This window comes from Aphidius gifuensis, linkage group LG4 (genome assembly GCF_014905175.1).
Source record: "Aphidius gifuensis isolate YNYX2018 linkage group LG4, ASM1490517v1, whole genome shotgun sequence".
In the NCBI taxonomy this organism is placed as follows: Eukaryota; Metazoa; Arthropoda; class Insecta; order Hymenoptera; family Braconidae; genus Aphidius; species Aphidius gifuensis.
In genome coordinates this window covers 23,827,479-23,854,365 of record NC_057791.1, presented here as the reverse complement: position 1 = coordinate 23,854,365, position 26,887 = coordinate 23,827,479, and the positions used below count along the sequence as shown (strand labels likewise).

General features: G+C 23.6%; 1 protein-coding gene across 4 annotated transcripts in view; it reads right to left on the bottom strand.

Moving 5' to 3' along the window:
• Positions 1-1,415: 1,415 nt before the first annotated feature.
• LOC122855850 (homeobox protein prospero-like) overlaps positions 1,416-26,887 on the bottom strand; it is a 105,296-nt gene continuing 79,824 nt past the window's right edge. For 3 of the 4 annotated variants that reach the window (XM_044157504.1, XM_044157507.1, XM_044157505.1), the window contains exons 7-8: positions 25,740-25,899; positions 1,416-25,512 (exon numbers count right to left, since the gene is read on the bottom strand). In XM_044157504.1, the coding sequence (XP_044013439.1) occupies positions 25,333-25,512; positions 25,740-25,899 (340 nt within the window). In that variant the 3' untranslated portion in view covers positions 1,416-25,332. The remainder of the gene's footprint in view (positions 25,513-25,739; positions 25,900-26,887) is intronic. The other variant, XM_044157506.1, reaches the window with a different exon arrangement.

Below are 26,887 nucleotides of genomic sequence, written 5' to 3'. Positions count from 1 at the left end.
ATAATTTTAAAATTTAATTCAATTTATTTTTTCTGAACTTTCAATTTATTTTTCAATGATTAACAAATAAAGAAAGAAAATAACATGAGCTTTCGTCGCTAAAGTAAATTCTCGCTGGTAAATAAACCATACCCATTGTGTTAGTAAAAGAAAAAAAAAAATCTTCGAGTTTCATTCCCTTGTCGTTACAAGCACTGCTATCAAATTAATCAAAAAATATTAAATTCAAAAACTATACACAACTTACACTATACATTTGAATATTAAATACATTTTTAAAAAGCCTAATTAATATCTTGAAAAATTAAATCCACACTATTGTAACGAATAAGGAATAAAATTAAGAACCTGAAAGCTGAAAATAACATATTCACTGAAAATATTTTCCAAGTCTCAGCAAAGCTCATTCAAGTGTTGATTACTCGTTCGATGAAGCATTTTAAGCTTGCACAACCCTTAAGCATCCTAAGAGAATATACAACAAGACTAAAAGAGAATATCGTCTCACCCCTTGTCTTTACTATTTTCACTTTGAGAGGTTATCCAATATATTAGTCACTCGTGTATGGATTTGGGGTGGAATTTTTTTTTATTTCTATTATCATTTTTTTTTTTTTTTCGTAAAAGAGGGTGTATATTCTTGAAGAGTTTATCAGGCACTTTCTTGAATGATAGACAAAAGTGGCTTGCTTCATTAGAGAGGCTAATGAATGCTCTAAATATTCAGGATGCTGAAAAATGAATTTTTAAATTTCGAAAAGAAAAAAATCTGCAATAAAAATTTGGTGTTTAATTAGTAATAAAATAGACAAATTGACATATTTTTTTTTTTTTTTTTTATTAAGTTTATTTTATATATCGACAACAACACGTCATACATTAGAAAACAGAAGGTTTCTTGAAGCAAACTCGAATGAAAAGTTTTGTGGAACAATCCGAGAGACACTATGTGAGTGTGCCGCGCCATCATCTATGGAGTCAGTATATTATATAATATTGGTGGTGTGTCTCGTATATTGTATGCTTATTTTTTTTTATTTTATTGTGAGTGTGTTATTTGTATTTTAAGATGGGAAAGGGGAAAAAGGGGTGGTTATGTGAACGGCTGTTACAGTGATAATTTTTTTTTTTTTTAATCACTTTTTCTATCCGTTTGATTTTTTTTTTTTCTTGTATCTTATCAATTTTTCTTTCAACATTTTATGTCTATCGCACTTACAATTTTTTTTATTCAATTGATAATTTTTTTTACTATCTTTTTCGATTTTTTTTTGCTCTTGCCAATTTTTTTTTTTTAACAATTTTATTTTCATTCTGGTGTAGCTTTTTGTGTATCGTAGAGTGTGTGGCCTATTATTCATTATTGTTTGGTTTTTACTATTACTTTTTTTAAATATATTTACGTATTTTATTCATTTTTTTTTTTTTTTTTTTATTTCTCTTTTTATTTCAAACACTAGAATGCAAATCGAGGCCGTGAAAAAATTTTTTCGATTGCAAACTAGTGATGATTTCGAAAGAGAAACAAAAAAGAAAAAAATAATGAAATAAATAAATAAATATTTATTGTAAAATTGAAAGGAATATTATTATTATTTATTTTATTATCTGTAATGTTATCGCGTTATTTCATTCTTTGGTAGTGTCGCATTTGCCATAAACCACTTTCCTAAAGTTCCAGGATTGTTTGGCTCTCGTGAAACAAAAAAAAAAGCTCAAAATTATAATACAATTTATAATTAATAATTTAAGTATTAAAATTAACAACATAAACAGGTACAATGCCGTTATCGTCATCTAACAGGATTAACATAATATCTTAAATTTAAAAAAATTCATAAACAATATTATTTTTATTAAGGCTAAATAAACCATTATGACTCACTTGAATATATTTTTTTTTGTTTTTTAATTACACAGTGTATATGCAATTGTTGATATTAATTTTTTTCTTAAAATTTTTTTGATGTTATTTAAAACTAATTGCGTATTTTTTTTTTTTTTTTATAAATAGTATCACACAAGGTGTAACAATGGTTTATTTAACCCGACGAAACGGCTTAATACTTAGCGGTGTGACGTAGAAATTTTGCGGGGAAACTCAATGCCATACGGTTACGACGTAATTTATTTATTTTTTTTTTTTAAATATAATTTTTTTATTTTTCTCCTTTTTTGTTTATTTATTTATTTATTTCCACCATCATCGTTTAATTTATAGACATTTAATTTAATCTCGAAAAGTCTTAATTTCAAAAATTTTTTTTACATATATCCTCAACGACCCTCAAATCATACGACTACTTTTTGTACCTCCTCTTGCAATTTATGTACAATTTTACAACCTACACCGTCGACATATAATTTATTTATTTTTTCATAATTTTTATAATCACTTCACTTTCTTTCGCTCTCTCTCGCTCTCTCTCTTTTAAAACATGTATATGAATAGGACCTAGACATTATTAATTTTTTTTTTTTACACTATACTAACGAAATCTAAACGTTCAATTTTTTATTTTTATTTTCATCGTACTAGGAATAATAAATTTTGACATATCGTTAGTATATACCTTTTATAGAAATATGCTTACAAAAATAGAATTTAGCGAGGTACAAAAAAGCACCATTGACAACAGAATCGTGAGGAATAATATTTATAATATCTCGCCAAAGTGCCGAAAAAAAAATTTTTCATTATATTTATGTCCTATTTTCCTAAATTTTCATTTTCGTAATAATTTTTTAAAATTTATTTATTTTCATTTATTAGTTTATTTTTTTTTATTATATTTTAATTTTTGCCATTAAATTTTTTCCTTTTTTTATTTAAAAAATTTTTTTTAATTTTTTAATGCTTAATTGACTGTATATCATAATACAAAAAAAATACAGTCAATATAATATTTTTTTTTTTTTATTATTATTATTACCGTTAAGCTTTGTCTTTATACACAACATATGTCGTAAACCATAGGCCATCGTTTCCACACAATCAAATTTAGCGTGTAAATTTTTTTTTTATTATTTTGTTTATCTCTCATTTCTCCCTATAGTTTAGATTACTTTGTCATCCTCTTTATTTTTTTAAATAAGTGTTCCCACCTTTTTGTTTATAACTCGTCCATTTATTTTTGTTTAAATTTAATTTATTTTATTTTCACTTTTATAGCCCAAACGTTTCTATATAATATGTGTCTCGAAAACTGTGTACAGCTTAATTTTTATTTATTTATTTAATTAATTAATTATTTATTTATTTATTTTTTCATATACAATTTCAATAATAAATCATCGTCACAATAATTATAATGATACAGTGACAAAAAACAATGGACAATAATAAATATTCATAGCGATCGCGATGACAATGTGGCTATAAATGACAATATGACCATGACAATAATCACAATCGCAATAATCATATTACACAATTTGTTTTTTTTTTTTTTTTACTTTAAATTTTATAAATATGCAATTTTTTTCGTTAAATTTTAATGTTTTTTTTTGTTTCTTTCCTTTTTTCTTGTCACTCAATAATATATGCACAATAATTTTATTAATTTTTGTCGTCTTTTCATTTACGTGTACTTTTCAACGCGCACTTCTAAATCTCAGATTAAAATTTTTTTTTTTTTCATCATTTAGTCTCGTCATTACAATATTACATTATTAGATTATATTATGATAATAATATGCTAGCGTTTATTCAATAAATTTTACATACTTTTATATGTAGTAAGATGGTTTTTTTTATTTTTCGAAAACAAAAAAAAAAACCACGGTTATTGGCCAACCAGATTTTTTTTTTTTTTCCCCACACACATCAATACCACTACATCAGTAATCGAAGTAATTTGTACTTGTAGCCATATATTATAATATTTTTATTTTTTTTTTTGTATTTTTTTTTTTTCAATTTTTTTCATTTTTTTTTTTTTGAATTTTTTTGTTAATTTTACGTAGTAGTAGTTCAACTTTTTAGATTTTTCTTTGCTAAAATTTTTTTTGCCTTTCATTTATTTTTGTCGTTCATTCGATCATACAAATGCTTTGGGTTCACACTCTCTACTATTTTTTGCACGTAGCTGCCGCGGAGGCTCTACACATTTTTTAAACATTTTTTATTTAAACTTTATTTGCCGCTTTATTTTTTTTAAATTTATTATTTATTTTTTTGTCAACTCCCATATAACCGTTCGACCTGTCGAAATATCTGCGACGTCATTGCGTCGATTTTTTAAATTTATTTTTCCTCCCATAGTCTCCGTGTATTGTTTTATCATTTTTTTTTTTTTAACGCACCGTTTCTTTATTTATTTATTTATTTAATTTTTTGTTGGTTTGTTGCGCTTAAATCTTAAATAGTAACGAGATGTCGTTGCCAAAAATATATAAAAATTCAGAAACGTATTATCGTTTTTTTTTTAAATCGAAATCAAGACGAGCTTTTCTACGTCGAAATTGACTTGGGCACCGTTTCATTGATGTTTTTATATCAACTTTAATTCCAAGTTGATATAATTTTTTTTAAAATTATTATTCATCATCATGTATAATTGACTATTTAAAAAAATTCCATTTTTTTAGTTTTTCGTCGTTTAGATTTCATTATACACGCGCCCTGTAGGAACTTTTCGAGAATCGAATCATCAAAATGTAATCATCAGGCGACCATATCACTCCCTAAAATTTACAATAAAATTTTTTAATTTATTTTTAATTTTTTGGCAGCTTTGTTTTGTCCATTATAATTAATTATTATTATTTTTTATTTTTGCACTCTTGCTCGTTGTTCATGCTCACTCGTGTTAACATTCATAATCATTATTAATTTTTTTTTTTTTTAAATTATTAAACATGTTCACCTGCTGTCCCTAAAAAATTTCTTTCGTTTCTTTTTTTTTCTCTATATATAATAAATATTTTTTTTAATTTAAAAAATCTTTCTCTATTTGTAAAAAAAAAAAAAAGAAATACGAGAGAAATATTTTTATAATTTTTTTATACACCTAAAGTTACTTGCACCCGTTTTGGACGGGGCCCCTCTGATGACCACATTTTATTTTTTCAAAATTCGATTGCTCATTTTTTATTAGGCTCAATTTAGCTCGTCATATTTTTTTTTTTTGTCTTAGTTTTGTTCTAACTTTTAATTTTAGATCTTTTTCATTTTTTTTTTTTTTAGTTGTTTCATTATTCCTCGTCGTTTTTTCTCGTTATTTTGTGTTAAATGTGTATGTATGTGTGTGTGTATGTGTATTTTTTTAAAATTTTTAAACTTGTTATTTTGGTATGACTCAAATTTTTTAATTTAAAAAATTTTAAATTTAATATCCAATAATTATTATTATTTATTAATTTTAATTTTTTGATTTTAAAGAAAAATTTGCCTCTAGCTTACGCACTTGGAGTCTTAAAATAGTATATGAACCAGCAACCCCTATTGAAATTTACACTCACTATTTTCTATTGCCTAAGATACAACAACATTACTATATTAATATGGCTCTACAGATGTTCGCTTGCACTGCAACTCAAAATTATGTCATATGGTTTATTTTTTTTTTTCATTTTTTTTTTCTCAATTAACATGCAACGTGAATTGGCAACTACTCGGTATGATTATGTTTTCATATGATAATAAAAAAAACAATTTAAAAGAAAATAAATAAATTCATCAATCGGTCCAATATACTCGTCCAACTCTCTTTTTTTTTTTTTTATTATTATTTTACTTTCAATCGTTTGTCATCAATATTTTTTTAATTTGGTTTTTTTTTTTTTTTTATTAGGCCATTGTCGCCTTTGACGAGTAAATTTTCCCAAAAAAATAAATTTATTTAAGATGGATTTATTATCAAGAAACTTGGTAGAAATATTCTTTTTTTTTTTTTTTTCTTTTTAAATTTTTCAATACCGAATTGCTACCGAAACAAAGTCACACGATCACAGAGTACGGATTTATTTATTTTTTTTTTTTTTACTCTTTATAGTTTATTTGAAAAAAAAAAAAAAAAAATTTAGATATTCTTGCGGCTAAAAACCGCTTTGAATTAACCAGGAAATTTATGGAGATTCCTACCCGCGTTGTGTATCCGCTGATGTGCCCGCGGACAACACGGTAGATATTTTATTAGCTTGTGAATTTAAATCACAATATAATTATGATTTTTAATTAATCTCCATTAATCATTTTTTGTTTTGTCTGTTTGTTTTTTTGTTTGTTTGTTTATATTTGTTTGTTTGTATTTTTTTTAAAAACTCCTTAATCATGTCTGAAATATTTGCCGCGTGATCCACTTTAGCGCCGAATTGGGTTTTTTTTTCTTCATAATTTTTTTTTTAAATACTTATTTTATTATATCAATAATTATTTATTTTATTTTTCAACTATGTAATATAACGGCCGAAAGAAAAAATTAGGATGTTAATTTTACCGGTTTTATAAAATTGAAAATATAAAATATATAAAATTTTGATTATCATATTTTATTAAAAATTTTTTATTGATAATTTTCAAATTTATAAAAGGCCAAATTTATAAAAATCACGTTATTGCCGCGCGCACAAATTTCGACTCTACCGCAAGTGTTGCGTGCGGGCACTCCCGTTAAATATATATGTGGCATATTTTGAAAATTATTTTTATAAATCCATATTTTTAAATTTTGATGCTTCTATTTATAAGGTTATTTATTTTTTTTTTTAATTATTATTATTTCATTTTAAAATCAATATTAATAAGGGCATGTATGTACGCATTGTCTTTGGGAAATGAGAACCAGTCTTATTGAATCTGTCGCATCAGTGTGCGTGCAGACATATTTTCTGTAACGTAAAAATATATACATCATCTGTGTTGTATGTATAGTGCTGCTCTGTAACTCAAGATTTTACATTTGTAATAATGCAATTATTTAATCTGTTTTTTTTTTTTTTTATTTTTTTATCATTTTTTCATTTTTTATTTGTTTTTTTTTTTTGTATTTTTTTTAAATTATTATTTTATTTTTTAATTATTATTATTTTTTCATTTAAATATCCTGTACAAAAATTATTATGAAACAAAGTGTGTTTCGGTAAAAAGCCAATGTGGCGAACGTATTTTTAAATATTTTTCAAGTAATAATCACACAAACAACACAAATTTCGTCAATTAAAAAAAAATTTTTCAATTGACAAATTTAAATTGCATTGTGATATATCTTGTTATAAATATTTTTTTATTTTTTTCATACGTTTTTGGCTTCGTGGAACTATAAAATTATTCGAAGCGGACCCGCGGGTAGGTCTGGTGTTATCAAACACGGCAACTATTTTGTTCTTTATTTATTTAATTATTTTTTTTTTTTTTTAATATTATTACTTGTTATTATAATTATTATTAGTATTTTTCACTTTTTATTTTTTCTTGTGTGAGAGTGTAAATGTTCATTACACGGTAGCGAAAAAAAAAAAAAAAATTAAAATTTTATTATATTTAATTAATTATTTAAATGATGTTGTTGTTGTTGTTGTTTCTTGTCCATCTTATGCACATTAACGTGTTTATTTTTCATATTGTTTAATTGTTTTTTTTTCTCTTTAAATTAACATTTTCGTCATTTTTTTTTTTTCATGTATTGTGTACGTATATTGTGTAAATGTTTGTGTTTTAATTTTTTCAATGTTAAAACGTGATTCCGTAGGAAAATGGCGTGTTGTGGTACATATTTTTCGACCAAACGTTCTTCTCCAATAATCATTATATCGTCATCATATTATTATTATTAAATATCATTAGCACTAATATTATATAGAAAATAACGGATAATACCTACACGTTGGAAATTATGGGATGCTTATTTTTTTTTCATTTTTTTTTTTCTATTTTTTAATGTGATGGTTTATTATATGGGGGTTATGAATTTGTGTCCACTTGTGGTGCACACGAGTTACAATGATCAATTGGTCATTAATCAATTTTATAAATATAAATTATTGGGATCAAAATAAAAATTAAACAAGGGCTTGTAGGTTTTTTTTGGCTGAAGATATCACAATGAATAAATTATTGTTTCAAGCTCTTATTAACCTTTTTTTATTTTTAATTTGAAAATTTATTGTGCGTGCTTTTTTGATATAATGGCGTCACGAAATTGCACTGTGTATATATTTTTTTTTTTTGAATTTTATCATTGTTAATTCTAATCAGAGCTTGGACAATTATTTATTTTTCAAATTGCAAATCTTAGGACCAAAATGAGCGGTGGAGCTAAAAGTTACATGGTCTCCCCACACATGTGCATTTTACAATGTGAACGAAGTTTTACAATCTGTCTAAATATCGATTTTTTTTTCTAATTAATTCATAAGTTTATCGGTAATTTAAAAATTTTATATCATTTTATTTTCCATTTCGTTTGATGTGATTTATTTTTTTTTTTCATTAATAAATAATGAGAATATATTTATAAAATTTTATAATCAAAAATTAATTGTTTGTGTTTATCAGAGATTGTGGTCTCGGTTTCTATTGTAATTTTTTTTGTATCAGATTAAATTCGTTCTCATTGGCGCTTGAATAATTATTATAAATTTATTTTTTTAATTATAAAATTTTACTGCGGAGGGGAGGTGTTTTTAATTATTTTAAAAATGATTATTATTTTTTTTTTTTTCACATTGGTTAAATCACTTGTATATAGAATTTAGTTGAATACAACTGATACAGAATACAAGTTTTTATTTTCTTTTACATACGGCTATTATTTCGATATAAGGGAGGTAAAATAGTATGTAGTTGTCGACACACAATTCAATGATTATTTGGGAATTTTACGGTTTATACTGTTTACTGCATATATTTTTTTTTTTAATTATTAATAATTGTTAATTGTATGTTTAGTTAGCTATAAACGTTTATTCCTTTTCATAATATTATATATGAGCGATGGAATTAACGTTTTATTATGGATACACGACTAAAAATATAACGATCATTTTTTTTTTTTCTCAATTTGCAATGATAAATTTCGTTATTTTAATTATCAAGTTGTTTATTTTATTTTTTGGCAATTTTAATAAATTTGCAACTCAATTTGACGCCAGATCGTTATACAATAATCTTGTTATTTTTTGAATAAAAAGGAAGGGTTAAAAATTAATAAAAAAAAAAGGAAAAAGTGGGAGAGACCATAGTACACATATAATTATTATTGTTAATATATCCTATCACATAGTAATTGCATTAATTATTATTTAACAGCGTTCTGAACTCCCTGCCAAAATTAAAAATCACATTGTTGTTGATAATCTGATGTTTATCAGATTATTTATTTATATATTAGAGAGGATTTTATGGGGTTTATTTTAATTTTTTTTCATGTTTTGTATGTGAGGTTTTTTAATTTTTGATAATTGTTTGTGTTGTTGAGTGTCATTTCAATGCATGAGCAATATTTTTTTCTTGATTTATTAATTAATTTAATTTTTTTGATTTTCAAATGATCGTTGAAACACTTGCTCATGTGTTGTGAATTTTTTTCTGTGGGGTTCATCATAACGGGGTGGTGGGCGAGCGCGGATCAGGCTTTGGGTGGGCGTTCGGTCTATGTCGGGCCCTTTTGTATAATTTTAGTATATTTTTTTTTTCTTTTTTTTTCATTTTTTTTTTCGTATAAAATCAACACTGAAGGCACATTCTATCGGACGAGTCGGCCCAGTGTGTGCTGTGAGTGAGATTGGGCGTAAGATTCAAGATTTTTTTTTTTTTTTTTTTTATCAATGACCATTTAAAATATACTGGTCGCTATTATTGTCACAAGTATTATCAATAGATAATCACGTGAAATATATTTTTTATTATATATTATACATTTTATTTATTCGTGAAATATATTAATCAATTAATAAATATATAATTGAGGTCCGAGTGTATCATAACGAGGTTACAATTACAGGATTTCTTTTTTAATTTAATTAATTAGATTTTGGGTATAGGGAGGTTTTTTTCTTTTATCTATTCACGATTTTTTCCTTAAATATTAATTTTTTTAATTTATATTAATTATTATTTTCTTTGATATTTATTTTAGTTTTTTTTTTTTTTTTTAGATTTTTTAATTTCACGTGATTTTTTGGTTGAGACAATTATAGCTGAATCTTACGCGAGAAACTGTTACATCATGTGACGGTATTTTTTTTTAATATCCAGTTGATTTTTTTTCTATTGCGTCGGGTTTTGAGGGTTAGTTCCGCATTTTTCGTTTTTTAGTCGAAATGGCTATTTCAAAATTGAGAGCCGGACCAGCGCTCGCGCATTCTCACCCAGGAATAAATTAATAATAAATTTTGGATATTGTGTATTTTGTGTGTAGAAATTCCATCATTTTTTCACGACATTTTATCAATAAAAATTAAAAAAAAAAACATTAAACTCGTTAAATAATCATCAAAAATGAATTTATAAAAAAAAATAATTTTTCATAGTTTATTTTTACTATTATTGTTTATTGTTGAAACATCATTGTTAATGTTTTCAAGACGGATAATAATTTTGTTAAATTATAACCAGTTTGATCAGAAATTATTGCATTGAATTTTAATGACGTCGGGAATTCATCAACGTCATTAAATAGCCAGTAAAATAATAAAGACAATTAACTTTTCAAAGCAAAAAAAAATAGTTATTTATAACTATAGTACTATAGTTTGTTGAAAATAATAAAAAATAAACTATTGGTAAATTATTTATTTATATTTTCATTTATGAAAATTTCAAAACGAGTTTAAATATTTTTTCTTTGATTTTTTTTGACTACCATGTCGTGAATACCTAATAATTTCATTTCAATTTTTTTTTTTTTTCAAATTTTTGTGTAGCTGTGTATAATGAGTATATTTTTTTTTTTTATATATTTTTTTAAACCTCGCGGAGTATACACGCAGAGGGCTATTGTAAAATTTTATTCTCACCCAAAGAATATAATTTCGTCGGAGAAGGATTACTTTGGATATACATTTAATTTAATTTTTTTTTCTATTTAATTTATTAATATATATATATATCCTTTGTCGAATTAAATATAATTTTTAATTCAATTTAATTTTTAGTGGGGTTAGGGCGCTTTTATTGCACACATTTTTTTTAATTCAATTTTTTTAAAGATTGCATTTGTCACCCTCTGACAATGTCAAACTACAAATACAACAATAATCATTAAAAGCTGTAAATCAAGGTTGAGATATATAAATTGGTATTTAAAAAAAAAACATAAAAAAATAATATAAAATTAATTAATTATTAATAATAATACCAATAACTCAACCAAAAATTTACACAAACATTTGTAAAAAACATTTAAATATCGACTATTGCAGGCAACGTGATGACGTTGCAGTATATAATAAAACGCGAATAAAAATAATTAGCTAACTATTATTATATAAACTTAAACTCAACAATCAGAGTGAAAAAACAACGGGGGAAGCCAGTCGATCATTTGCCAATTATTTTAAATAATTTTAATATTTTTTTTTTGAATTTATTTGATCGACAACGTCCGATGTATTCACTACTGTTTCACGTACTCGTTGACAGAGGGTTTGGAATAAATTTAATCTCATTTTTTTTTATCATTCTAAACTTTAAATTTGCAATAATTTTTTTTTTTATTCTTATTTATATTACCGCTATACCCCTTTAATATTTAATAACCAATTAATTGGGATTTATTCAAGTTTTATACGAGCATTACGCTTTTTATAATTTAAAAAAATAATTTATATATTCAAAAATAATTTAATATTGCTGAATGGTAAATTATCGATTTTATGTAATCGATCATCAGTCATCTGTATTTATTATTATAAATTAAAACCAGCTGTACAATATTATTGTCATTAATTGTAATTAATATTTTTGCATTTTATGCAAATTCTTTTTTTTTACAAATCAAAACCAGTTGCCAAAAAGTTAATGAGTTTTTCTTACACAATATCAAATTATTTTTAAATTATTAAATATTTTAATAGATTTTTTTTATTTTCATTTGCGTTTTTTGAATTTTTTTCATGTCGAATTTTATTTTAAATTAATTGTCTTGCAATTTTTTAATTTTAATTTATCATCAAGGTTAATGCCAATTATTTAAGATTAAATTTTGATGTCGAATTTTTTGCTCGATGGTAAAAAGCATATTTTTGATATTTCGTATTTTTAATCTGGTCGATGCTTAACGGTCGGGGGAATGATATGGGTGATTAAAATTTAATTATTCTAATATATTTGAATTTTTTTTAATATTTAATGTGTAAGGGTTGGGCGGGCTTTATTACGGATAGCACAGAGTTCCAAACGCTCTCTGTTCTACAGACATTCAATATTAAACAGCTCAATCAACTATGTCATCGTATTATATCACTAGAATAGTTTCATAATTGTAAGTTTATCAATAATATAATTAATCAATCATTAGTATAATTAATGCTGCAGTTTATTTTTTATTTCATTGTGTATATATATTTTTTTTTTTAATCATTTTCTTGACTCAGCATTATTTTATCTCTTAGCCCTAAAAAAAATTTGCTTTTATTTTGTCTTTTTGAAGAATTCATCCTCGATTTATTTACGCAACTATAAATTTTTTTATTTTGTGTTAGCCACGGGGCTGCGTAACCGTTTTTATTAAAAATTATTTTTCGTTTTTTTTTATTTTTCATTGATTTTACAGGATTTCTAATTATCCTTTTTTTTATCAGTGATATATTTTAGTGTGTAGTATTTATTATTTCATTTTTCAAACTATTTTTTTTAGTAATTTTTTTATTGGGCTCATTTTTTTTTATACCTAAAGTCTTAAATTTATAAGCTAAATGTATAAATGATGGGTAAGAAACTACCGCGTTTCGCCAAATAATTAATTTAATTAATTTTTTGTCTTTAAATTATCGTCATATTTTACGCTGGGACTTGGAGGGGGGTTATTTAATTTTTTTTTTTTATTCTTAAACAATCTGTTTTTATTTATTATTATTTTTTATTATTTTCGTCCGCGTATTTTAACGAATATAATTAGCGGTCCCGCGCTCTCATGAAAGATAATTTATTAATTTTTAAAAATTACTATCACTAACTTTATTATCCCCTCCATTATTGCGTTTAATTTTTTTTCATCATTCCATGTTTTTGTTAGATGAGAAGCTTCAGAAACACAGTGTGTACAATTTTTTTTTTTTTTATACTCTTCATGAGTGACAAATAATTATTGGAGGAAGAAGAGGATCACAAACAATTTTCATCAACTCATTTAATATTAATAATTTTATTTATAAATATTATTTATTAAAATTTTTTTTTCTTTCATTTTAATTATCATCAATGAATGCCGAAAATATAATAATTTATTTTCGTGTTTATTAAATTATTTCTTTTTGTTCAATCATCAATTATCATTTAAATATTTTTTTTTTTTATTAATATTATTATTATTTGGTCACGGCCAATGTGATCTTTTAATTTATCTAATTGTTTTTTATTCGCCGTTTATTTTTGAGATCGCGAAGAATTTTATTTTAAACATTAATTATTATTTAAATCCATTAATTTTTTTTTATTATTAATTTTTTCAAGTAAATTTAATTATTCTTAAAATTTTAACTCTTAAAACTAGTTTTTATTATTAAGATTTTTTTCATATATATATAAATTTAATTTATAAGGTTTTTTTTTATTTTTTCTCGATAACACGTACGAATTGGAAGATAACCTTGTAAAAGGGAGATTTTTTTTTTTTTTCATTTAGGGATTGGTTGATTTTTTTTTTTTGGAGGGTATTTTTAATTTTTCCAAAAATTGGAGGTAGGTTTTTTTTTTTTGGGGCTCTCAAGACTTTGGTAATAGGAAGGATAATTTTTTTTTTTTTTGAATTTTAAAATTGGGAAATTGATAATGTGCGAAAATCTGCGAAAATCAAAAAATCGATTTAATTATTGATCCTTATTTATGATTAATTTACGTTTTAAAATTTCTCAATTATTTTATGTTTATTTTTTTTTTGTTTTTTCCTTTTTTTTTTAATTATTATTATTATTTTTTCATGATGATTATTGATTACGTGTGGTTGTTTTTATTTATTAAATTTTTTTCATTTAAATTATTATTAGTATTTTTTTTTGTTGCTGCATCTCACTTTCTCGCATTCACTTTCACACGAAATAATTATTTAAATTTTTTCGTTAAATAATGACGGTTATCATGTTTACACTTTCAGTCATTGCAACTATGATTTAAATTATTGTTATGCAGATTTATTATTGTTAATTATGTTAATACCATTTATTTGAATATGATTATTTTGACATTGATTTGAAATAATATTAATATTTCTGCTGTATGACTTTTTAAATTTATTATTTATTAATTATCATTTGTTTTATTTCATTTTATGTATTTAATTATTCTGTTGATTTGCTATTGGTTGTATTTGTGGCATATTAATCATCGGTTTATTTAATATTAAGTCAGCACTGTCCACTTGGGTCAGCAGCCGTCTCACCACATTGGCTCGTTTTTTTTTTTTCTTATTAATCATTTTAATTCTTTTTAATTCATAATGATTCATTAAATATCATTTTTTTATTTTTTTTTCAAATTTAATCCTGTGCTGGTTATTGTACTCTTGCGGGCATATGATCATTGCTTTTTTTTCTCTTAAAAATGCAATCTGCCAATTGCATTGTGTCAATTGTCAATATTGTCACCCGGAGTAGTTCGACGGGTTCAACATTCTTTACTGAATAACATGATGAACAAAAAAAAAACATGAATAAAAATATTCATGGTTGTTTAGTTGCTGTAGCTGATTCACTTCTAATTTACAAATTACTCCAAATATTTAAAATAATAACCAGTTGTAATTTTTTTTTCTCTGTTTAAATTTAAATGGCAGATTGCAATATTTTTTTTTTTATATTTGCAATATTCAATAGTGCATAGTAAATATCCATTACATTGCGATTTAATTATTATTTTTAATTTCAGTGCTTCTTAATTATTTTCATCTTTTAATTGTTGTTTATTTGTGAGAGCACACTTTTTGTGATTTTATTGATTTTTCTGTTGTTTTATTTATTATTATTTATTTTTTTAAATATTATATTATGTGACCGGCTTTTTTTATTTTCTGTACTGCAGTTGCGATATAACTACCAAAAAAAAATTGATAAAAAAAGGAAAATCAAGCAACGAAAAATGTTTGTGTTTATAAATGAAGTAATACTGTTGGATTAGATGATTGTGGATTGTAGTTGTATTTCCGTAATTATTTATGTTTGACTATCGGGTTATAATATTATTAATAAATGTGTGCACAAACGGATATCATTTTAAGATGAAAATTAGTAAGGTTACTTTTGAAAATAATTTAACGCGAATTTATGTTATATTCAACTCGCGTTGCAACGAATTCACGGACACTATTTGATATTTAATTGAAAATTGCCGTAACAATACATCGTGCATATTATTTCAAAATTAATATTGAAAAAAAAAATCAAAAATAATAATTTAAAATGCTCGATATTACCGATGAATTATAACGCGAGCTGGACGAGCTGGCCCAAGCGTACAGACGCCTTTAAATTTTTAGGGTCACCCTTTTTTAAAAATTATTATTATTATATTCATTTTCCCCGAGACAAGTTTATATATATATTTTTTTTCTTTTAACCGAAACGTAATAATTTTTATTTTAAAAAACGATTTTTCACGATTTTCGCGGATTTATCGACATCACCGAGACTTTTTTTTTTTAAATATATATTCCTATACGAAAGAGTTAACGCGACGAGTTTTCCCAATCGCGTGGGTGACCCGTCCGCTCGTCGTCAAACATGCAGGAAATGTTTTTCTCTCTACGCGAAGAAAAGCTCCAATAATTTTTTTTTTCTTCTTCATTTTTATTATTGAGATTTACGAAATGTGGAGCGGGTTGTGGGGTTGAAAAAAAAATGAAAATAGAAGCTGGATACAAGGGAATCAACGGGGTAATTTTGTTTTTAATTTTTTTTTTTTTTTTTTGGGATTGGGAGGGTCTTGATTTCAGTCGAAGGGGTGTAAGCAAGACGCGGCGAGTATCGCTGGTGTTTACAAGAAAAATAATAAATAACGCGTTAAATATATTCCACGTTTTTTTTTTTTATTTATTAATTTTTTTTTCTTCGAAATGAAATAAAATTATTGTGCATGTAATTGATTGATATTGCTCGTTGAGCTATCAATAAAAAAAAGAAAAAAAAAACGTGGAATTTATAACAAATAATTGAGCATATATTAAACGCGTATTTTTTTTTTTATTTGGACTTAGTGTGTTAATTGCTACTCGCGTTTGACTGTTTTCCCCTAATTTTTTTTTTTTTTTTTTTTTGGAAAAGTATATACTAAGGCCGATTTTGGTAAGAATACGTTTTTGATCAACTTTTTTTTTTATTTATCTTTATTTATTTATCTTTATTATTATTATTTTTTTTTTTTTTTAGTTTTTTTTTTTTTATTTTTTTAGTTTTTAATTTTAATGTAAGGCGCAAACGTGAAAACTTGTACTTTTTTTTCCTTGATGTGTCTTTTGGACTTGGGCCGAAACTGCGTGTGTTTGTGTTGTGGGTTAAATATGTTATGTGTAGTGGTGTATGTCACAGTATGTGTTAAAAGTAGTTGAATTATCAAATAATTAAAAAAAAAATTTCCTCGACAAAATTAACCAAAAAAAAAATTTTTAAAAACCAAAAAGATCAATTATATATTTCTTATTTACACAAAAAAAAAATTTATATATTGTAATTAATAATAATAATAATAATTGATCTTAAAAATTAAATTATTAATAAAATAAAAATAAAATAAAAATTGATTCAAAGTAAATTAATATTAAACCAAAATTTCAAAGTAAAATAATTCAAAGAAAAAAAAATATTTAAAACTATTTATAAATATATTTAAAAACATCAATTATAAATATTTAAAAATTAATTAATTAAACTACTTTAATGTATGTAGGTGTGGGTCCTTGTGAACACGTGTTATTGGTGTTAAATATGCATTATTGCAAAGTGTATTTGTATATTGTATTGTTGACTTGCGGTGGATCTAATAACCTCATTAGTCATTCAACATAATATTGGTTTTATAATTAACCTCCAGTGTGTGTGAGTCTGTTTTAATAGTATTAAAACTTTTTGGTGTATGCCAAAAACAGAATTTTAGTCTTTCCCCTGATATTATTAAAAATCATTTTTTTCTAAATTATTTTGCCTCATATTTATTTTTTTCTTTTCTCTTCATTAAACTCTTTGTTTTCTCTCGTTTACCTTTTATATTTAAATTAATTTATCCTCAAAATATTATCAAATAATAATGATATTATTATCAAGCGAAAAAACATGAAAAACGCCGGAAAATTGTTTTTTTTTTTTTTCATTTAAATGATAATTTTAATAGTAACTAAAATATCGGTCTGTATAGTTCAAATATTGTAATGCAGTTATCAAAATAGACAGGTGTATTTGTCCCTATTGTTGTCAGTATTTCTCAATCAATATTTCATCAATACATTTTTTTTTTCAACCATAAATATATACTATATTTACATTAACAATAAAAGCCCCGAATATTTGTCTATTGTTAATTTTTGTAATTTTAAATGATAATTTATCTATTGCAAATTAAATGTATAAAATAAAAATATGTTATCGCTGTGTTTTGCGAGTATATTGAGGACGGATTAGTAATTACCTGTTTGATAATTACTTTATTATATCTGTTGAATAATATAAATATTTGTAATAGCCTAAAATTTTTTGCTGTATGGCTTTTTATTGTGCTCAACTTTTCATATAGTATATATTTATAGATGGAAATTTGTATTGCTATTAGTTAGTAATTATGAGAAATTAACTGGACAACAATTGGGACATTTAAAAAAATTTTTATTCGCCGTTACAATTGGTGTTTCGTTTTATCAACGAAACGCAGAAAAACAATTCCCACAATCTTCACAAGACTGTCGTACGGTTTCTTGTCCACTCCGTTATTATTATTATTTTTTATTATTTATTATTATTATTGTAATTTATTAACAACAGAATAATATTATTTATTTTTTTCTTTGTTGTTTAACACGACAAAAAATTAATTTTATAATAAGATCATGACTGATGATTGTCGTCTTGTTTTCTCATTATTAAATTATTATTATTAGTATTTTGTTTAAATAATTTTTTTATTTCTTTTAATAATTATTCATTATTTACTTTTTTATTTTATTGAGGACTTAAGACTGCACATCCTCACACAAATCAACGTAATCACTGTGTTTTTTTTTTCTTATATATCTTCATTTAATCCTCTTCTTTGGATTTTTTTTCTCTTTAAAATGCATACAGCTGCACTTTACCAATCACATATTACTAGAAAAAATTTTTTTTTTTTATTTCACAATATTATTAGCTCACTCTCACTCTTTTTTTTTTTTATATTCGTAATAACCTTATAACTTTTATTAATCTAAAAAATTTACGTGATTGTTTACACGACTGCTGAATGAATTTTTTTTATATTTCCAGTTTTTCTTTCTTTTTTTTTTATCGTTCGTTTTAATTGCTGGGAATTTATTCTTAGCATGGATTGAGGTTACTTTGTGGATATTAAAAGCCACTTAGTTATTTTTTTTTTTCAATTTGAAATGTCCTTTAATTTGCAAATATTGACTATTGATTTTCCTTTTGATATACTGAGCTGGATGTCAAAACTTGATGTTTATTTTTAAACACATTTTAAATTAACTGTAAACTTTTTATGAAGAGCTTTTAAGTACAGATAAGTCGATACAAAAATTTGGTATATATTGTTAATTTTTTATATACATTTTTGTTTCTGAAATTATTGTGCATGTGCTCGTTTGTGTAACGAGCTTTTATATGTCTATTGTTATGCTGAGCTTTCCCGGTTTGCAAGGAAATTAGCATTTTATATCTGTAAAATTTTTCACTGTACTTTTTCTTCTTCAAATTTGTTTTTATATTTCATTAAGCACTTGTCAATCTTGACATTTATTTGGCTTATATATTTTCATTACTCCAAGCTCATATCAATTTAAAAATTGGCATTCAATTTCAAGTTTTCCTAGGACAACAGAAAAATTATTTCAATTACTTGGAGATATTTTTAGTCAATTATTACTGTTTAGTTACCAAATTGATTGAGTAATAGATATTATGTATTTTATGATTATTATTTATCGTTAAATTTTCCATCATCGATAATGAATCTATTGTATTTAAATTGTAACTTGACTTATATAATATTATTGTACAAAGAGCTGGAGTATCGACAGGCCTCTTTGTACATTTTACGGATAAAGCCATTATATATTTATATTAAAAAAATAAAAAATTTTTCATTTGAGCAATTGTATATTTAAATATTTTATTTGTAAATGCAGGAGTATCGACTGCAATTATCAACGGTATAAAACTAAAATCTGTTATTGTATTCGAAGATGGAAAATTTATCAAATAATAATCTGTGGATTTTTTTTTTATTCATAGCATTGAATTGACACTGTCTATATTGTGGTAGAAAATAAAAATAATTGTTAGTTCAATGACCGGAGTTGTCGACAGCCATTGCCTTCAGATAATCAGTCAAAAAAAAATATATTAAATTGACAATTTTGACAATAAAAAAATCCTAAAAATTCTCCAAATTTTGATGATAATTTTTCAGTGTTTTCCTCAATCCTGTTGTAAATATTACATATATATTTTTCTTTTCATTACGAGATTATCACACAGAGCTTTTTAATCAATTTCATTATTTTTTAAATAAATAAATATTGATGTTTTTAATTTTCTTTTTTGTGCTCTTTTAAAAAATTCTCGTTACTCATTAGCAGTCGTGCATTTAAAAATGAAAAAAATTTAAATTTCATTTTTTCACGTGGCTCAATTTAATGTCGCTAAATTCACATTCAATTTCACCACTAAAAATTACAATTAATAATAATAATTAATACGAAAAATAATACAAAAAAATAAACAACCACAAATTTAAAATTTCTTGATCATAATATTCACTCAAAATATGTTTAAAATTTATTTTTTTTTTAATTAATTTAATTATTCTTTTTTAATAAATCCTAAACTTTTTTTTTTTTATTGAAAAAATCTTATTATTTTTTAACGAATTTACTCCAATTTTGCTTTTTTAAATTGTTTATCACGACTCGATAAAAACTCGATTAATAATAATAAGTTTATAAGTTTGTAGATTTTTTTTTTTATTAACTCTCATCTCTTTTGTGATTTTATTAAATTTACTTTTTTTAATTTTTTTTTTTGTCTAACATTAGATACTATTTATTAAATTTTTCTTTGAGTTTTTTTTTTTGTTTTTTAAATTGTATTGTTATCCTCATCTTCCGTATTTGTCATCTCATTATTGAGCATTGAAATAATTTTTTTTTGTGCACATAGGCGAGTAAGGGCGACTGAAATATTCTTTCATTTTCTCATTGAAAATAATTACACACGCGTGGACAAAATTATCGAGTAAATTTTTTCCTATTATTAAATAATTTTCAAAGACAAATTTTCTATAAACGTGACTTATTTATTGCACGTTTTTAAAAATGTTCTTTTATTTTATATTTCAAAACCTATTTTTTTTTTTAATATAAAGTTTTTTTTTTTATAATTTAATGATTACTACACCTAGTTTATCGTAACTCGCAATGATTTTGATCCAGCGTGTAAACGATTTGGTTCCTGTCGCGTTAATTATTATCATTTAAATTTTTTTTTATTATTTGCACACACGTTTAACATTTCTGTTCTCGTTATTAATTACTCAAAATGTTTTTATTTTATTCAATTCTCATTGTGTCTAGTAGCGCACCGTGTCAAGTTCGAGATAAATATTTCAACTATTTTTTTTGTTTCTTTTAATTAACCATTCATTAGTTGTTTGATACACTGTGATTGTTAATTGATTGTTTATATTAAAATTGAGTTGATTATTTAAAATCTTTTGTATTTTATTTTTCAAATAAAAATGTCATTATCCGCTGAATTATTATTTCTTTGTTGGCTCGCATTGACGAATGACTTTTTTCGATTGTCTTTGGCTTTTAAATCGAAAAAAAATAAATAAAAAAATAATGTATTTTAAAGTCAAGTGCCTCAGTTTTAATCGCAAGTTAATCGTCAATTTTGATGGGCAATTTAATGCCGGAAAATAATCGCGGTCGAGGGTTCGAGCAAATAAAGTAATTGCTCAGTCAAATTGATCTGTCTGTTAAAAAACAAAGTAGATTTTTTTGTTGCTGGTTGCTCAACTTGATAACATCCTTAACATGAAAACCGACTATGATTTTTATTTTTTCATCTTTCAATATACATATACAATTTTTAATTTATATATGTATATTTTTTTTTTTTTTGGTTTCTTACAATTAATTATCGAAGGTGAGAAGAATATATAGCTTAATTTATTAATTCATCAGGGCATTGATGATGTCATCTTAAAGTATCTCCAATTAATTTAAAAAATTTTTTTATCAATTTCAATAACAAAGAAAATCACAACTCATAATTGCTCTCGAATATAATTTAAATATTTTTTTTCTTTTATTTTTCATAGAAGAAAAATTTACTTTCATTTAAATTGTTTATTTTTTTTTGTTTATTTTCTTCTTTTTTTTTTTGGTTCAATTAAAAATTATATACATATTTTTAGAGGTGATATAGATTGAGGACTTTTTTATTGACAAATTATGCGGAGAATATTTGAAATTAGTCTTAAACTTTTTTTTTTTTTTGTTTTTTAATTTTTTTTCTAACGTTTTTTTTTTTTTTTTGTACAACATTGACCAATTTCGATAAATTTTTATTATTTTTCTTTTAAATATATCTATGCCAAAATAAATAAAATTTTCCAAAAAATTCACAAATATAATATCACAAAATTTCGTTGAGTCGAATGAAAAATTTTTTCAATAATATATATATATTTTTTTCATATATTTATAACAAGACCGAAAGATTAATTTTTTCATTAAGTCTTATAATCCTCCGCATGTCAAAAAAGTCTCATTTTCTTTCCTCATTCTTGCTCTTCAATATGAATCAAAAAAGAAAGCAAGAAAATAAAATCCCAAAAAAAAAAAGAACAAGTATCCAAATAGTCACAATTGTCGAGAGCGAATTAAGATTTTCTTTTTCAATTTTAAATATTCACTTGCATTTAAAAATGCAATTGGCGCGGGATTTAAATATCACAAAAAATAAAAATAAAATAACATTCTTAAACAATCACAATAAATTAAATAAAACACATAAAAATAATAATTAAAAAATAAAATAAAGGACTAAGGAAATTTGGTCAAGTCAAGTGTGATTAAAGGTTCATTGTAAGTCAAAATATTGCAATTAGAATTCACTGTCTCTTCATTTATTAGCGTGAATAATAAATAAAATAATAATAGTCATAATAATAATAATAATCATAATAATAATTAATAATAATAATAGTTAGTTAATAAATTAAAAATAGTGACTTGTGACTAGGTTAAGACTCACCGCTTGCAAAAAAAAAATTGTGTGTTTGTGTGTGTTAATATAATAATAATAATAATAATTCTTAAATATTTATCAATTACATAATTACAGATTAATAATTTATAAAAATTAAAATTAATATAAATGAGTAATTAGAAAGAAAATAAAATTTTTAATTATTTAATTAGCTGATTGATTGATTGACAAAGAAAAAAAATTAATTATTCGATGGACTAGCTGAAAAGCATAGTCGACATATCGATGCTGTCTGTAAATTATAATAAAATTGAAAAAAAAAAAAATATATTTTAATAACAATATTTTGTGTGTGAAGTTTGAAAAAAATAATTTTTTTTTTTTTTTTTTGTTTACAGGAATACAACTAATACAATAATAAAAATTAAAAAATTGTTTCATTTTTTTGTCGTTGTAGGATCAATGGTAATAAACAGTAATAATAATAATAATACATTAATATAAATAAAAATAATTATAATAGTACAAGATAATAATGCGAATGAAAAATTATATAAATTTTCATTTTTTTTTTTTAATACGTTTTGATTAATGTTACGATTAATTTTTCTTTTTTTTTTTTGCTAATTAAATTATTTGTTTTTTTTTATCTACAAGGTGTGAAGCTTGAATTATAAAAAAAAAAAAATTAATCAATTGACAACGCGGGAATTTAAAGAGCTTGACTCTTTTTTTTTTTTTGGATTAAATTTTTGTGTTTTTTCGAAAACGCGTTAATTTTGTGTTTGTGTTTTTTTTTGTGTTGTCATGTGTCGAATGTTTTAAAATAATTTTCTTTGTTTTTTGTGATAATTATATTAATGTCTTAACCACACATTGATTGGATATTTTTTATGATTCACTAAAATTCCTAATATATTTATTTAAAATTCATATGTTTAAAAATTCTTTTTTTTTTATCATAAAATCTAATTAATACGTACCCGCGCCTATTTGTTTATCATTATTTTAATTATTTATTTATTTTGTTTGCTTTCTTGTTATTATTTTTTGCCTAATTGTTTTTTTTTTTTGTGAAATTATTATTTGGAACACATCTAATGATTTTCCCTTCGCGCAATTTCTATTATTTTTTTCTAATACTTTTTACGTTTAAACTTGAAAATTTTTGAAATGGAATATTTTATTTTCGAATTTTACTATTATCAGTGCATTCTAATTATTATTATTTTTTTTTTGTCTATCATTACTTACATACATATTTTTAAACTCGGCATGAAATTATTAAAAAATTAAAATTTCACGTCACTGACGATTATACATGCTCATTTGTATGTCTGTTAATTAACCCCTCTTTAATTAATTTTTTTTCTACAACTATAAATTATCTATTTACATATTAAAAAATAAAAAAAAAAAAATTATTTATTTCTAGTATACCAGATAATCCATCGAGACGCGATTGTCGATTGGCCGAATCGCACAGTCTCACGTTTGCACAGCCATTTAATCAGATATATTTCAAAAATTAAGAAAAAAAATATATATATTTTCAAATATAAACACAAGATTTAAAAGATAAAAAATACTTGTGTCTAAACGACGCAAAACTAAGCTAATATCGGTCAGTTTTGAGTCGTTTTAAATAAAATATATCGATGAATTTTTAGTCATTCATAATAAATAAATATATTTTATTTTTTAAAAAATATGATCAACAAAAAATTCTTCGATATAAAAAAAGAAAAAAGTAAATTAAAATCGACATATTGCGATCGTGGATTAAATGGTATCTAAAAAATATCTTTGGACCAAAATTGACTCTGGTTTTTCTTTGATTTTCTTTTACAAGAAAAAATAAGAAAAAAAAAAAATTATATTTTAAAATAATTATACACAAATTGCAAACAAAACTAACGATAAACTAAATTCAATTAAAAGTTATATTGAAAAATAAACAAACCGAGTTTATTCTCACTATACTCTGTCGAATTTTTAATTTTTAAAATTTTGTATTTTTTCTAAATCAGTATTAACGTTGTTTTATTTGCTCAGTCATTCTCCACAATCATTCAATATTTCTCTTTTTAAATTAAATTATAATACAATTCTCATTTATTATTTTTCATAAATTTTCACTGAGAATTGTAAACGCGCGAAGGAAAATAAAATTATATTTTCCATTTTTTAAATAATATATATATATTTATATTTTTTTTTTTTCATTCCCCTGATAAATTATATTAATTGATATATCGATACGCTCACTTTCGATGAATCAATCTGTCGATTTTCTTCAATACTTGATTTACTTAAATTTTCATAAATGATATTTAAAGACAAGTTGCCATCTTCTTAATTATTCTTCGGTGCATCTTGATTTTTTTTTCGTCAATTATTATCATCATTAGTAATAATAATTTATTAATTTTTTATCGAAAAACATACTCGAAGCTATTTGTCGAATTATCCATTCGCTAGTTACTTTTTTTTTTCACGATATGTTACTATGCGATACCTGGTTAAAGGTGTCCTCGACGAACGGCCACTTCCATTGTTGGCAAATTTTCTTTTTCACTTAAAATTTCTTGTTTTTTAATTTTTAAATATATTCTCTTCAACTCCGAAAATTGACATATTTATTTATTATCACTCAAATAAAGTTCCAATAATTTTTTATTATTATTTATTGTTTGTTTTTTTTTTTTAATATTAATTTCACTGTTACTACCATGTGGAGCAACGTAGTGTTGTTTTACTTCACTCAAGTTGTTCCAAAAAATTTGGTGATTTAAAATATTCGGGTACTGGATCATCAAGCCTTGATATTACTTTGTAAATTGCTTTTTTCCATGATTGTTCAGTGTCTTTACCACCTTGTATTGCTTTGAAAAATTCTTTTAATGTTTGTTCCACCACGTACCTGAAGTTACCTGGTACCTAAAAATTATTTAATAATATTTTTTTTCATTAATTTTGTTTTGCAATTATAAATAAACAATTAATTAATAAGCATAATTTAAAATGAAAATATAAAAAAGTAGTTTTATTGATAAATGCATGCAATAATATGCAATTATTATTTGTTTTTTGAATAATTAAAAAATAATAAATATCAAATCAAAGAAATCATAATTTAAATTGTGCGTGTTTATGTATTTGCGCACCTGGGGACCCCATACCTCAATATGGTTGTTTCGATTGTAATGAAGATTTAATACTCGGTATATTTCTGAATCACCACCAACCCTGAGATCTTCAGCATTTTTAACACCTTCTGATACTGCTTGTCTTGCATATTTCTCCATTTGAATATAATAAAATTCCCTGTAACGACAAAAAAATTATTTAATTAATTATATTTAATTACAAGTCAAGTTTTATTTTAACCAACAAAAACATGAAATTTATTTGTAAGAGTCGAGTATTTTTCATGTGATATCAAAGGAGTATTATAAATTAGTTTTTCAAATTAAAAAAGAAGCTATTGACAAAAATCATTCGAGTTATTTTCAAGGTAATCATAAAGTCGTAATAAAAAAATATATATACAGTGTATAAATAACAAAACTCGTAAATACTTTTAATTTTAACTTCACACGTTTTCTGTGTTGTTGAAAAAATAAAAGTTCCACCAAGGGTAATTTCTAAAGTCTTGTGTGTTTTAAAAAAGGTAAAAATTGTATATAAAAATTAAAACTTTGTCTTTGCGGCATCATAGTAATATTCCATCAACCCTCTTTTATATTAATTGTTTACCTTCATTAATTAATGGAGTTTTATAATTTACTAATTGGTATAACACAGATGGACTCGTTTAATATTTATTAATTATAATAAATTAAAAAAAAAACAATTAGCAAACTGACAATAAAATATTAATTATTTTTCTATTCGAAATGAGTGAGCTTTTTTTTCTACAAATTATTCTGTGTATTTCTAACGAGTGAAAAATAAAAATAGCAACTTTATTTTGCTTGGCTAAACTTGTGCTTTTTGTGTTGGTGTATATATGAAAAAATAAAGGTGCTGAATATGTGTTATTTATATTTAAAAAAAATAATAAAATGAATTACAAGTGTACTTGTAATTACGCATTTCTCGAGCCAATTAAGACTTGTGTATGTTCTACATATGCAAATACCTCCAATGATAAAATCACCAGGGAATTGATATATATCTACAGATATAAAATATGAAAAAAAAAAAAAAGAGTTTGATATGAACGAGACGAGATATAAATTGACTAGTATCCATCGTATCCTTGAGTCAACGAACCGACACAGACCTCTCGATGTAAAAACTTTTATACAAC